This window comes from Ictidomys tridecemlineatus, chromosome 10, assembly GCF_052094955.1.
Source record: "Ictidomys tridecemlineatus isolate mIctTri1 chromosome 10, mIctTri1.hap1, whole genome shotgun sequence".
Classification (NCBI taxonomy): Eukaryota; Metazoa; Chordata; class Mammalia; order Rodentia; family Sciuridae; genus Ictidomys; species Ictidomys tridecemlineatus.
Window position 1 is genome coordinate 41,460,738 of NC_135486.1, and position 15,474 is coordinate 41,476,211.

The window sequence follows — 15,474 nt, forward strand, 5'->3', positions numbered from 1 at the left end:
CCCCCCTGAGTTCAATCCCCAGTACAAAAAAAAAAAAAAAAAGACAAAGTCAGAAAAGGTGAAAACCAGAAATGGTGACTGAAAATATTTAACCAAAAGGAGGAGTGTGGACATAGACTGGATTGGATAAGACAGGCAGGAAAAGCTAGAACACAGAGACCAAGGTGTTGCAATTTATCCACCCCAAGAGAGATTTGGTGTCTTCCCATAGAAGCAACTGCTTATAAAATGTACTGTTGTATAATCCAGGAGGTGATAACATACGATTTTTTTTTTACCATCTCCTGTTTTGACATGAAGTTTATTTGATAATTAAGATACCGATGTTCACATCCAAACACAACCATTAACCTCTCTGCATCCTAGCTTCTATTTCTATAAAATGAAAATAATCATAGTACCTATAGGTATAATTTGAGGATTAAATGAGACAATATATAGCAAGTATTTAGAAGAGTGCCTGGCATATTTTAATGGCTCTATAAATGCTGATTGCTACAACTGTAATTGTTATTACTAATGGAATGGGCTTTTTCATGCATTCTGCATGGGAGATATTTTGGGAGAAAAAGAAAAATAAAGCAGATTTTGTTTATTCTGAGAGGCAACAAATAAGTTTGCTAAGAAAGGGACTGGAGGGAGACATGAGAAAAGTGTTAAAAGAAGAGGCTGAAACTGTTCCTTCCAGTGATAACTGGATACCTGAATTCTCTTTCTTTTTAAAAAATTTTTAGACATTGATGGACCTTTATTTTATTCATTTATTTATATGCGGTGCTGAGAATCGAACCCAGTGCCTCACACATGCTAGGCAAGTGCTCTTTCTCTACCAGCACGAGAAGCTCGCTGTCTACTACAAGCTCCTGCTGTTGGCAAGGAGGGTGAAGCACACTCCAGGCGGGCTAAGCAGCCACTCTCCTCTCTAGTCCCACTTATGACAGGGAGGAAGCAAGAACTGGTCCCTGCCTTGACCCCACCTCCAAGCAGCCAATTCTGGGGCATTTTTCTTTCAGGGGTAATCGATATCTTAGGTCTTCCACAGTAGCTGCTGGCTACTGTCACTCAGTCAATGACAAAGTGAAAGTGAAAGCATCAATGTCATAAAAGCTGAGAACTTCTCTGTTGCTTACTGGTACTTGGCTTTGTCTTAAGAAGGGAGATGGCGGGCCAGTTACCTTGTGAAGTGTGTGTTTCCGAGTACTGCTCGCCACACTGCATGTGCACGGGAGGCAAAATGTACGGCTGCTGTCTGGGCTGAAACAGAGAACAGAGCGGAGCTGGGGAGAGCTTTGCCAGAGAACCAGCCCCAGCTGTGACAGTCCCCATAACCCACAACCATGGGGAAACACACTGGTGCCACTCTCCCAGCTGTCCCTCCGACTTACCCCTCTCCCACCCATCTTTACTCGCATCTCATCACCAAGTTCAAGGAAACAAGGGAGAACCTGAGTAGCTGTCTCAAGGTCAGAAAGAGAAAGAGGCCACAATCAAAAACTGGGTCAGCTATTTATTCTCTTTTTCTCCTACACCTGCAAAGTTCTCTATGCCTTCGCAGGTACAATCAGAGCAGATTCATTAGCATGACCCATCCAAGCTACGGAAAGGAGAAAACTTGTTTTGTTCTATTCAACATTGGTTCCCCCCTGAGCTCCTATTCATCAGCATAACCCAAGATCTTTGTTCACAGGTCCACAGCAACCTCAAATAGGACAGGGTTAGGATAAGTCCAGTTAGGATGTTAGGATGAGTCCAGGGTGAATTCATATAAAAATCTAAAAATGTGACCCACAACATCGAGTGTGTGGTTCTCAAGGTCACTTACTCATCCTTCCCACGGCAGAACCAAATGTGTGGGAGAGGCCTGACAGGGAACTCAGTCTAACTGTCTACTTCCCACGCCAATGCAGAATCTTTTCCATTAGACTCCTAAAGATGGCCATTTAGACTCAACGTGAATCACTTTCCATTGCACAAGAGGGTAAAACTTTTAAAGAGAAACAAACAAAAAAAAAAAACCTCAACGGATTAAATATTTGGTGAACCGACAAAGGAAATTCGATGATTCTTAGATGATCTGCAAGTTATCTAAGCTCAACAGGTTTCAGTTTCCTATTAAATCAAGCTCCTCCCTCCCTGTACCTTGAACATTATCCATATTACTTATACATTGAGGTTCCAGATTTGTTGGATGAAGGAGTTTTGATGAGAAGAAAAGAAAAACACCCTCGCATTATAAACCACCAATCAAGATGATCTCTCCCGTATCTTTTAGTATAGGTTTGACTTTAAGTTGACCGTTTCAGGCAGAGAACTTTTAAGAAGCTAACATCAAACCAAGAATCCCAGAGCCAGCAGGGGTCACACTTTCTCAGCGTCTTTGAAGAGAAGAGCACTCCCCAGTGTTGGAAGCTAGGGAAATAGCTCTCCTGTCATTTTCTCTAGAACAAATAATGGCAGGGCACCAAAAGGGCAAGTAAGAAGGTGATGGGTATAAAGGATCAAAAATCTTCAAGGAATAAAGAAGGAAGAAATAAAGAATTGAGATTAAACTAAGAGGACAGTGTCGGGTACCAAGGAAAAGTTTTTCTAAATACTCCCAGGTGTCCTTGTGGCTGATTTTTGAGTTGCAATTTAAAAATATTTCCCCTCTCTTTGGCAATACATAATTCAACTAAAATTTTCCACAGTAGCACTCTTGGTTTTAAGGTTTTTGGGTTTTTTTTTAACAGTGCAGAGAAATTTGTACAAGGGAATAGAAATTCATGGCAGGCAAACCTGGTCTACTGCCTCCTCCTGCTCTTATTTTTTTTTAATTCAACAAGCAAATGACTGTTTATGAATTGGCACAGATATATGAGCAAAGGAAGCTAATCCTTCAAACACGATCTCAGGATTATATTATTTATTTCATATCTTTATCTATTCTAATATATTATTCTTTTTCTTTCTAGATCCGCTAACACAGACACAGATTAGATACTATAACACAGGCAGCACGAGGGATGAGAAAACAGCAACTGGCAGTCCTGGTGACTGGCAAGGAAGCCAACAGGCCACATCATCTGGTCATTCTCTTGCTCATTATGGGGAACTCTGGGTGAACAATTTAAATCCAAAAAATCCAAAAGGCAGGGGAAAGGGGGATGCCCTGAATCTGTCTTCCTATTGATTGTCTTCATCCAAGTAAGAAAGGTAAGTTTCTGCCCCTTCTCTGGATAATTAGGACAAAATCAGATCACAACATGGCCTTAAAACACTTTGCCTCTCATGATGTTTCCTGGACATAAATGAGAAATGATCTCACTAATTAAGACACTTGGACTAAAAAGAGAAGGAAATTCACCACTAATAAAGAATAGAAAAATAAAGAAACCAGGGCCACAAACGAATCCACTGGTGCTCCTAGGGAAATTCCAGAGGTTCCCACCTAATGTCCAAGGCAAAGGGCCACATGTGAGATACTGTGCATAAAAATGAGATTAATAATAGTAACATGGACACTCAGGGACTCTCCTTTGATGATATAATGGCTCAGCTCTAGAATTCTGGAGTCCATGTCCATGTCTTTTCCAGAAAAATAAAAAAGTTTTCCTCCACAACTTTTTAAAAGTTAAATATGTGCTGATATATAAATATGTACATATAAATATATAAATACACTGTACACATAGAAAAACTCTAGTGATACCCCTCTCGACTCAAAGGAACTGTTCACCTACGGAAAAAAAAGGCTATTTATTTATTTCAACTATGTATAAAAAGTCATAACCTAAAAATAAAAGAATGAAAACTTTAAAGGAAACTAGCTAGTCATATCTATTACATTATCGTTGAGTAATCTGCAAAACAGAACACAGCCATGGTTGCTTATTCACATGATGAAGAGAATAGTTTTTTTTTTTTTTTAAATAAAAGAAAAAGAAGCTAAAGGTAAGGGAAAAAGTAGATCAATCCAAATTTTGTTGGCTAATTAAAGCCTTAAAAATTTAAGTTTCATAAACTTCTGTATCAGATACTCTGAGACAATTAATCAGATTCATTCTTTTTAAATGCTCATTTAAAAAGCATTTTTGTATATTAAACTAGTTTATTAAACTCTATCTGTAACAGTCAATACAAAAAAAAAATGTGTGGAGCTTGTAACTGAGAACATTCCTTCACATAAAGACCAGAACAGATGAACAAGTGGAGAAAAACACATAGTATGTTGAACATTGAAAGTACACAGTCACATGGACCTGGAAAGAGAATTATAGGGGTACACCGCAAGCCACACCTAGATAAATGATGGTCACATAAGATGGGAAAGCAGCCAGGACAACATGACACTGTGACAACACTGCTTAGCAGGGCGGTACCCTTCTGTACTCTCACAAGATCTCCTCTGGTCATGATGCCCTGGTCCCCTGTGCCCTCAAAGTGCTAACAAAACACTCCACCCAAGTCAGACTACTGAAGATTCGTACGTACCAGGGAAGATCGGCTCCAGGTGGGCTGGCGTCTGATGGGGGGTGGCGAATTTGATTGTCTATGTGAAAAGTTGAAAAAATGAGAAAGGCCGTTATTTCTGATCAGATATAAACAGACCAGACAGACAGGGAGAGAGAGAAAGGGAAAAGAGACGAGATCAGCGAGACACACCCAAACACGAAGGTCGTGCATTTCTGGATGCTGACCTTTTTCATTCTCCTCTTTACTCTCAAAATGGTTGGGACATCTGATACGGTGTAACAAGTTTTACAAACTGATAATAAAGGAATAAGGCATATTTATAAAGATCTTGAGAGACATAAGACTGAAAAACATCAGCATTTTTCTGTATGTCAAAAAATCATACTCTTGTTCTCTGGTGTGTGCATAAAATCTTTCATAATAAAAAAGGCAAGAAGAAAAAAATATTTTCAGAATGCTTCCAGCCAAAAGATATTTCAAAATAGACAAAATATTTTGTGTATAACCATAAAGAAGCACTTTTATTAAGATAATACATATTAGAAATATCGATCGAGTTTTTTGGTTTGGGGAAGAGATTTTGGGGACTGAACCCAGACCATTTTGGGGGACTGAACCCAGGACCTTACACAAGCTGGGCAAATGCTCCACCACTGAGCTACATCCTCAGCCCCTGATCAGATCCTTTACAGATGGAGAACATGGATTTTTTTTTTTTTTTTAAGCAGAGATAAAGGAGAGTGGAAACTAGGATACCATCAAACTCTTCAGAACTGAAATCAAAGATGCCTTTTGGCAATGGGTCCCAAATGCCATAACAGTATTTCCTCTATTCCTCAGTGTTAATAAAAACAAAAAACAAAACAAAACAAAACCCGCCAAGACAGAAGAGTTTTTCATTAAGTTAAAGTTCATCAATCTAACGGCACTCTCCTTATTCTGAGTGCCACCTTCTCTCTTTGGCAATAAAGTAGCTTTTCTCTTATGAAATGATGTAATACTAAATTTTTTAAATAACTGGCCAAATACAATATCACCAGACTTATGTTAAACACGTTCCTCCCATCCTAGGAAGCCCCCCAAAGCTATACTTCCATATAACAGTGAGCAGCTCTGCAGAAGCAGAGGCAAAGACAAAGGCAGATCTTGGTGGTTATCGAGTGGAGAGCCCTGGGAAAGGACACACTATCCCTACCTGGGGAAGGAGGCTGCTGAGGCAATGCTATTTCGTAACCCTCCAGAGGGAGGCACCAGGTCTCAGCAGAGCTTGTGCTGAGCTTTGGAAATTGTATATAGAATTCAATAGGTATATGGAGAGAAAGACCCACATTTTAATTAGATGAGAGGTGAGGAAACGCCCAAACCATATTAGGAGAAAGGAAAGAGTTATTACGGAGGCAGAATAAATACCAGAACTGTGCCTTGGTTTGTAGTCCAATATGCAACATTCGTGAATATCATAAGGAAAGACCACAAAAGAAATACCAATACGCAGTAAATTCTATGGTAAAGCTATTTGCTGAGAAATGGTTAAATCAGAAGACTACAGTGAAATCCACTGTTTGGAACTTTTTTTTATTCACCCTACAGAAGACAGCCATGGAATTCTTGTTAACATCAAGGATGCTCCCACAGGTCAAAGGCAACAGCAGAGTGGAACTGCACAGAGTGACCAGGAAACCTGCTCAAAAGAATGGTGTGTTTGGGGGAGAGGGGCGGGTATGCGAGAACATGTCCACGAGAAAGACACGGCTGCCTAATTTAAACTCCACATCAGTCCTTCTGATTTGCCTTTGCCAACTTTGTTGGTGGGCCTAAGTGTATCAGATACACATTTTGACCCCAGCAGTGACCAGTTGCAGTGCTTGGCTTGAAAGAGCCTCCATCACATGGAGAAAAAAGTCTGCCTTGACCTGGGAATCCGGTTCTGAAGCAGCCGCGCTCTCCGCAGCACCTGCACTAGGGCAGCCTCGACCACTCTTGGATGTGCCCACTGTGGGAGTGGAAAAGCAGCTCGTCTCTTGCATTTACATCCCTGACATTCTTTGAACCAAAATTAAACACCTTGGATGCCCAAACTGTGAATGGACTCCGCTGAGGAACGTCTTTTGAAGGCAACTAAGGTAAAGATGAGGATAGAGCAAGCCCCGGCACGCTATCTCCGAGGTCAGGCCACGTAGAAGTGCCCTCATCAGACTCCCCTTTATCATCTTTATTTCCAAATTAAATTAAAAAAAAAAAAAAAAAAAAGACACGCAGATGTGTGACAACGCCGAGCGCCTTCCACATCTTCCTCTAATTACCCTGGCCTCTCATTTGCAGTCAGGTGACATGACCCAGGAGCACACGCAGGGTTAGCCAACTGTGTGAGCGGAACGGGGCTGAGGATGACAGCAGCGTCTTCTCTTTCAAGTTGGCTCACCGCTCCGTTACCCACTTCTGAACACACTCCACATCTGACGCGAAGGGCACCCTGGCAAATTGGGAACTGCTCGGCTCCTCCGAACTCAGAGCCGAGGGTTGGAAGGTACTAATGTGGCCAACCCATCCAGGCAGTCGAGCGCTCGCAGTCAATTTGCGGATCGTTTTCTCTCTAGGCATACGGACTACACGAGACAGTCTTCATCATTAAAGTTCTTTCGCTCCTGCCCGGCTTTAGCCTACTTCTTTGGCTTCTACAAGGATCAAGGGAAAAGAGTAAATGGGAAGAGTGATCTACGCCCTCCCCGGAGCACACGCATTTGATCTGAAAGAGCCTTCTAGAGAGAGGGGGAACTAAACGTGTACTTACTCGGTGCAGATTTTGTTTTGTTTGTAAAACTTGTGCCGTGTAGTAAATAACCGAGAAATATACTTGGCATTTTCGATATCATCCTTGGAAAAAAAGAAGAGACGAAGAAAAACAAAATCAGTTTGATTAGATGCACACTTTACTAGGATCCTCTAGGGGCTGGGACACATCCCTCCCTCTCTTCGTCTCAAGTAGAAAGTGACACATGGGCCAGGAAGCAAATGAACCTGAATTTCCAGTGGCAGCTGTGTCTACAGAGTTCACCAAAGAATGGCAGAAAATGTGAAGGAATTCCTTATGTCCAAGGCACTGGGTCTGCACTGATAAATTGGAATCCTTATCTAATTCTGAACCAAGTCCTTTTAAAATAAATAACTGAATCAAGACAAAACACCAGAATATAAACCCCAGACTTCATTAAATTGGAAACAGTGAGATGCAGGAACTGCCCTGGCTCTTGAGGAGGAACCCAAGTGGAGGTCAACTGCTCAGCTGACTTTGATTAAGCTGGGGCTACGATGGGAATGGAAACTCAGGACACCCAGCTGAAGAAAATGCCATGTAACATAATCAGGGGTCACTCGATGAGGACTGCAACTGAAGTTCCAAGGAACAGAGCACACCAGGAAAGGCTATCACTGTAAATAAGGCACCTAGGAGCGCCCAAAATCTAGAGTCCAGAGTAAGCTTGGAAACCTGCCTTCTTGAGCATGATACTTCACCCGCACTACCCTGAAATGAGTAGCGATAACACTGAGCAAGTATTACAAAGACTCTCTTCAATAAAATATTTATTCTCTTAAGATAGGGAGAACAAGGAAATGATATTATGAATTGAAAAAGTCAAAAGGCACGTTGTTCATTGAACCCTCTCCATCCATTTTGCTTACCGTGTGAAAGAGGGCAGTCTCTTCCTTGTTGATGAGCTCCAATAGAATGGTCGACTTGTTGTGAGTGATGTTCCCGATGTCATTCCACCTGGGACAAAAGAAATGCAACTGTGTTTGTCCACAGATGATCCCTGCATTTAGTTCCAGTATGGGAGGGTTCTGTCTGCTACTGTCAAATCACATTTGACAAATTACAGTTTAACTTTTTTAAAAAGTTAAATGTTTCCCAAAGGACAGAGAAAGAAGGAAAAATGCAATGTGTTATCTATTTACACAGGCAAAAATTATATGTATATGTAAAATGTATCTAAACACTGATATTCATAAAATATATTTTCCTTTATGAATAGGTATGAGAATAATTTCTAAGAGACCGTCATGGCCCTTTTCCCCCATATTTCCAACCTGCCAAAGCATTTCCCATGGGCCTTGCTCCCATGACCCCTGCTTTGTAGCATAAAAAAGCACAGTATTAAAAAGTCATGTTGCCAAGAGTCTGGATTGAAGACTCCACATGGACTCTGTGTTGCAATGTCCACTACAGCTCAATCATCCCATCGAGAAAAAAATGTGTACGGAATAATACTACATAATGGTGATCTAGACACGGGTACACACATGAATGTACACATAAGAGAATTTCCTTCCTGTCATGGAGACCTTGTCTAAAATGAGATGCAATGAAATAAGCACCAGGCAAGAGAAGACAAGCCAAGCAGTGACTTTCTGCTCGGAGCCAGTTCACTGTCTACCCTTCATTCAGTTGCAAACTACAATTTCCTGCGCACGGTACTCCGTCACGCGCCTGTCTGCCCCTTATGCCTCCAGCATCCCCTGCCTGGATAATTCTCCTAAGACTCAATACCGGAATTCCCTCCTCAAAGAAGCCCTTCTTCACTCCTCACCACCCATGTGCAAAGAGAAGAACCTGCTGGAGTCCTCTATTCGCCACCACAATGTGTCTTACATTTTCACTTCCGTGGCAAGCTCTCAAAGTAGACCCAACATGGCCCTGTGGGGATTCTGCTTCTTTTATCTGTATTCCAAGCATTGAGTCAACTACCTCACATAGATCACTCAATAAATATTTGCTCAAAGAATGAAATACAGAATGAGGGGTACGACAGCTCAGTGGTAGAGCACTTGCCTAGCATGCATCAGACCCTGGCTTCCCTCCCCAGAACTGTAAAAATAAAAAATAAATTAAAAATGTGAGAAGTAATACTATGGCCTCTCATCTGTACCGTGATGGATTATTATACCCACTCTAAAGCAAACAAGGAAGCTGTTTCTCCTCCTACTTTAGGGAAGAGGCCATTTAGACGTGACTGAGTCTGACTCAGCCATTCACTCTGCTGGTCAGGGAGGGATGAGTTCTTTACCTGGGGTTTCCAGATTCCCAGTTTCCAGCCACCTTTCCATTACACCAGCCCAACCGTGTTTAACACATGTGCTGTGGCACGACTCTACTGTGCTCAGCCCAGAGTGCTGCCACCTCCACCAGATTCTAGCTACAAGAACTCATGGCTACATGCTCCTCAAGAGATAAGAGATTGGATTTCCTCTGGCTCCATTCCTTCAAAGCAACTGCCAAAACTCAACAGACACTCTGCTCTACCATGACTTCAGTCGGTGGCATGGTGAACATGACACTAGTAGAAGTCACATCCTGTAGGGGCTTCAAGAAAAGGGCAATATCTAGAAGCATAGGGAACAGCAAAACTTGTGAGTGGCTTAGGCTCATCACACTTGGATGCTGCTATTCTTTTTCATCTCACCTCTATAGCTATTGTGTAGGACTGGTCTACATCAGTTTAACTTGGAGAACTGATGGGACAAATGTCTAGACAGCTTTGAAAGGGCACAAAAATTTAGAGTTACCACTCTGTGATTATTCCCATACTTTATTCAGTTGATTTACACTTTGTTACAGGTGTATGGAATTGACTCTGAATATGTTCAAAAGTCAAAAATTATATTGTGTTCCAAGCTCTGAAGATCTCTCTCCCCATTCTAGCTTCACTAATGTCTCTATTCAAAGAATAAATTTTTTTTTTAAAAAGCCATAACAGGATATGGACCTTGGGAAACAAAAGCAATCAAGAAGGTTTTAGATGGAAATCAATCTCAAAATGCTGTAATAGCTGACACAGAGAGTACATGGTTGGTAAGATTCACTTCCAGAAGTGGGCTGTGCTTTGCCTCTGACAGCTGTCTTTGATCATCTGCCCTAAATGCAGAGCTCTGCCTATCAGATGCACATACAGGAAATCTGCTCTTCCAGTAAGCAATGAGCTATACTGCCTTTATAAATGAAAGCAAGCTTGCCAGCGTTATAATAGAATCTATGGGCACCAAAACCAAGAACAAGGTCAAGGATATAAAATGGGACAAGGGTACACCACCATATCCCTACATTGAAACTATTTGTGTTAAGTAGAAAAGAGGCTTCAGGTGTCAAAATAACTTTTAAAAACTACCGAGGTATTTAAATTTGTTATAGTAAATTGAATGCTTTTTAAGGTACATTTTTACAAATAATGCCCTTGCATTACTATAAAAGTGAGTTTGCACCCTTCTACTCATGTGGTTACGTAGAGGGTGCAGAACAAAGGAAGAAGTCAGTTTTCTTTTTTTTTCTTTCTTTATTTTTTTTGTAGTTATACACAATAACTTTATTTATTTATTTATTTATTTATTTATTTTTATGGGGTGCTGAGGATCGAATCCAGGGCCTTGCACATTCGAGGTGAGCACTCTACCACTAAGCCATAACCCCAGCCCCAGGAAGAAGTCAGTTTTCATCCAGCAAGTGATCATGGATAGTCTCCACAAAAATAACTGTCAAGAGATGATCTGAGTTGGGCGCAGTGGCACATGCTTATATTCCCAGCAGCTTGGGAGGCTGAGGCAGGAGGATCACAAGTTCAAAGCCAGATTCCACAAAAGTAAGGTGCTAAGCAACTCAATGTAACCCTGTCTCTAAATAAAATACAAAATAGGGATGTGGCTCAGTGGTCGAGTGTCCCTGGGTTCAATCCCTGGTATCTCACCCCACTTCACTCCCCCCAAAAAGAGATGATCTGGAGAGCTGATTCCAACCATAGAGTTTAGTTCCACTGTTCCGACTCAGTGGGATTCAATGATGCATTTTCTGGAGTCAGGGCGGAAGAAGGGGTTTCCCCTCCTGAATGAGGCTTTCAGGAAAAATGAGATGAATTTTACCATAACTGTATGAATCCCATAAAGAGATGATCTTATGAGTTGACAAAAGCTCGACTCTGATCCACAGTCTGGCTCTTAACTCATGTGGATAATTTAACAGCTGATGTACTTGTCAAGAATCTCTCACAGAGGAAAAGGAAAAAGAGGGGTTGGCAAATAAGATTACCTATATATTACTGCTTGTCTTCCAATTCTGTTTCTCACAAAGATCCCCATAAAGAAAATGCCAAGGTGCGTACTGTTTCCATGATTGTCCTGCATTAAAAAAAAAAAAAAAAAACTTATTAGAATCCGTGTTCATTACAGAACTATTCACATCAGGCAAAATAGGGAATCAACCTAGTTGTTCATTAATGAATGAGTGGATAAAGAAAATGTGGTTTATACACAACGGGATATTATATAGTCTTAGAAAAGAGAAGGAAACCCTGTCATTTGAAACAACATGGGTGAATGTGGAGGGCATTATATTAAGTAAATCAAACCAGGCTCAGAAAAACAAATACAGCATCTCACTTAGATATAGAATCTACTAAAGTTCAGCTCATCAAAGAAGAGAGCAGGCCAAGTGTGCGGTGGCACACACCTGTAATCCCAGTGGCTCGGGAGGCTAAGGCAGGAGGATTGCAAGCTCAAAGCCAGCCTCAGCAATTTAACAAGGCCCTAAGCAACTTAGTGAGACCCTGTCTCTAAATAAAAAATAAAAAAGGGTAGGGATGTGGCTCAGTGGTTGAGTGCCTCAGGTTCAATCCCTAGAGAAGGGGGGGGAGGGAGGGAGAGAGGGGGAGAAGGGAGGGAGAGGAATGGTGATTACCAGGGACTAAAGAGAGGAGTGGGTATTGGGAGTTGTTGGCCCAAGGACACAAAATTTAAATTAGATTGGTTTTAAAATTTCATGCTGACTATAGTTAGTAAAAATGTACTGTATTCTTGAAAGTCCATTAGAGAGTAGATTTTAAGTATATTTTGAAGAATTGAATATTCAGTAGAACCCCCTGTCTCCCATTTTGCCTGCCCAGAGGCAGCAAACTTCCATCTCTTGGAGCCCTACTGTGTGTCTTTACATCCGAGCTTGGCTCTTTCCATGGAGAACCTCATGTTCCTCAACACTGGGCTATTTTCTTAAATTACTCCCTCCCTTTCCTCTGTTGACTGTTTTTAGAACTTGCATCATTCAGGCATTAGACATCCTAGATAAGTTCTCTAATTCTTTTATCTCTGGTCTCCCAATTTCTATTACTTTGGATTTCCTGGTGAGGCTTTTCTCAATTTTCTTTTTCAATCTATTAAGTATTCCATTTCTAATATTATAAATTTCGGAGAGTTTTTAATTTTCTAAATTTTTGTTTTCTAATTTTCCTTTTCATAAGCACCCTATTCCTTTAAGACAATTTTCTTTTCTTTTCTTTTCTTTTAAATTCTGAGATCTTGGAGGTAGTACTCTAAACAGGGGGTTCTTCTCCCTGATTCTTTGCTTCTTACAGGCCACTTTATTCTCATCATGTCAGCCTCTGCCACTCCTATTAGGAATGTAGAGTGGGTGATGCTGGTGCTTTGCACTGGCAAGGGTATGCCTAACCCTGGTTGAGAACTTGTGAGCACAGGAAGAGCCTGTGTGTGTATGGCTAACCAGTGAGCTGAGGGCCCTGTGCTGGGGAATCCCAAATATCTGATCTTCAGTCTGGTTTCTTGATGAAGTCAGGTGCTTCCAGTCTCCTGCTTGGGAGACTCTTGCTGCCAGGGCTCTGAGAGTACAGTGGGAACAAGGCTCAAAATCTAGTAGATAAACTGTCACTCAGTCCCCTGCTTGCAGTAGATGGGGAGGTCTTCTTTCTAGGGCACAGTAAGGGGACATGTGCAACTAGACCAAGGACACTTGTCCCAAAGAAGACAGTATCCCTTCTCGTAATCCTGTCTCAACTTACCCACCAAAGCTTTGCTAGCACAGAAGTCTCTAGCAGGGATAGAGCAAATAGGAAAGACAACCACTGGTTGCAAAAGCAGGGAAGAGGGTTAAGAGAGAAAAAAACTGGGGAAGAAGAAAGAACTGTCTTGGTAATGACAGGAAGTTAAAAGGCAAGTTATAGTAAATAAAAATACATGTGGGAAAAGATCAGGAGTCGGGATGGAAGGAGATGGAAAAATTTTACCAAAAGACTTCCCTGGCACCTTTCCAATAGGTCCACACTGGAGTCTGGTCAGGATGGGTTTAAGGGAAGAGTAGTTACAGGACGGGGAGGGGGATGAAAATACACAGAAGGGATGCCCCAGAATGCTGGGGGTGCTGTACTAGTCAAAAATAAAATAAAAGTTCTGCATCTAACTGAACAAAGCTTGGAAAATGCAGATTCTGTCTTTGCCAGCCCAGAAGCACCCTTCTCCATGGTCAATGCCGTGACAATACAGGAGCCACTCAGGTAGCAGCTACGTCTTTATTTGTGGAGGAGAAGCAGGGGCAGAGCTGTCAGGAAGTGGACTGGCACCCTTCCAGCCCTGGAATGGTTTTAGGAACTGCATGTGGAAAAGCTCACACTAAATGGAACTGTCTTCCCCAGGACGCAGTGTGACACGCTTTCAACTTCTTTGGGTGCTAAGGACCTGTACTAACCAAAAGGGCCTATGGCGCCCCTCACTCTCTTTCCCTGCACGTTTTCCTGTCTGCTTTTAAAACTGATTTCAGGGCTGGAGTTGTGGCTCAGTGGTAGAGTGCTCGCCTATTATGCACAAGGCAATGAGTTCGATCCTCAGCGCCACATAAATGTAAATAAAATAATGATATTGTGACCACCTAAAACTTAAGAATATTAAAAAAAAAAACTAACTAATTTTAGGGCTCATTACATCACCGACCCGACCCCACTGGTCTTGCTGTTCCCACCTACCATCTTGGGTTACTAGGTATCATATGATCTGGAGGTGGTCACCTCAGTCACGGACAGTCATGTGGGGGAAACCCCAGCAGTGCAGCCGAGTTATACCCACCTGACAATGAGTCAGAGGTAGGCCAACTGTCCCTTTTGGTTCCACTAAAGAATCTGTTAAAAAGAGCACAGAAGCCCACACAGTGGATTTCAACACTACCTCCACTGTGTCTACGTCCCACAGTTCAGAATTACTAAAAACAAACAAGAAAATGACTGCAATAACGAAACTCCCAACTTCCAAGCACTGAGAAGTCAGTTTTCTAGCAATGGAGAAAAGTTTACTGATTTCTGAATGACCCAAAATATCATGACTCTATATGGGCTGCTGAAATGTAAGTGGGATGCAGATGGCTTCGTAAGGCATTATCGCAAGGAAAATGGATTACAACCCTACGAAGGGCAGCCATTAGAGAAGCGAAAGAAAATTAAACAAATCTAAAAAAAGAGCCATTTAGCCCTTTTCACAAGCTGCGACCACCCTGCTCGATGCTACTTGATGCACATGGGCAGTTCTCATTAAGGCAAATTGCAAACGTGCAACAGAAGGGGAACAGAACACATATAAAACAGCCACTGGAGCCAGTCTGGAGTGAAATGTTTGTGCCGGAATTGCAGGCGTCTCCCAAATTGCTGGAATGTGCCAGTTGATAGAACTCCATTTTTTGAAAAGTTGGTCAGCAGAGAGAGGAAAATGAGTGTGGATTACAGGCTTCGCTCTATAAGTGACCATGCACCATGAACCCTGACCACACCCACTTGAGGACATGGATCTGTTGCAGAGGATGCGATGTGCTATTTTCTAGGTATAGTTTCCACAAAGCACTAAAAGGGCTGGAAACCCACAATGTAGAGCTCTGCAGAGCTGGAGAAATAAAACGCACCCCATATAGGAAATGTTTTATTCTAGTTCACTGACAATTATCCCTATATTCATTCAAGGAAAAGCAACCGGCCCAGGGAAGAAAATTATTAGCCAGAGTCTCTGTCGATACACATATGACATGAGCTACTTGTCCCACTGAGACTAAATACAGTCTCAGTGCCTTCCAGGAGCCTGATAAGCTGGTGCATGATACTCAGATGGTTGTCTTGACAAATGAGGTATTCTGCTGACCATGGAAATCTTCAAAATCTCTTAGCTAAGAACAAGTGTTTGCTTTACCAAAAGTAAAGGAGACTTGCCAATTAATGC

At 41.8% G+C, this 15,474-nt stretch overlaps 1 protein-coding gene across 3 annotated transcripts in view; it reads right to left on the reverse strand.

Moving 5' to 3' along the window:
* Positions 1 to 15,474, reverse strand: part of Ptpn14 (protein tyrosine phosphatase non-receptor type 14) — a 176,253-nt gene that overhangs the window by 30,993 nt on the left and 129,786 nt on the right. For all 3 annotated transcript variants that reach the window (XM_005334974.5, XM_078022801.1, XM_078022802.1), the window contains 5 exons: positions 11,525 to 11,613; positions 8,134 to 8,221; positions 7,244 to 7,326; positions 4,471 to 4,528; positions 1,176 to 1,254 (listed from right to left, as the gene is read on the reverse strand). In XM_005334974.5, coding sequence (XP_005335031.2) covers positions 1,176 to 1,254; positions 4,471 to 4,528; positions 7,244 to 7,326; positions 8,134 to 8,221; positions 11,525 to 11,613 — 397 coding nt within the window. The remainder of the gene's footprint in view (positions 1 to 1,175; positions 1,255 to 4,470; positions 4,529 to 7,243; positions 7,327 to 8,133; positions 8,222 to 11,524; positions 11,614 to 15,474) is intronic.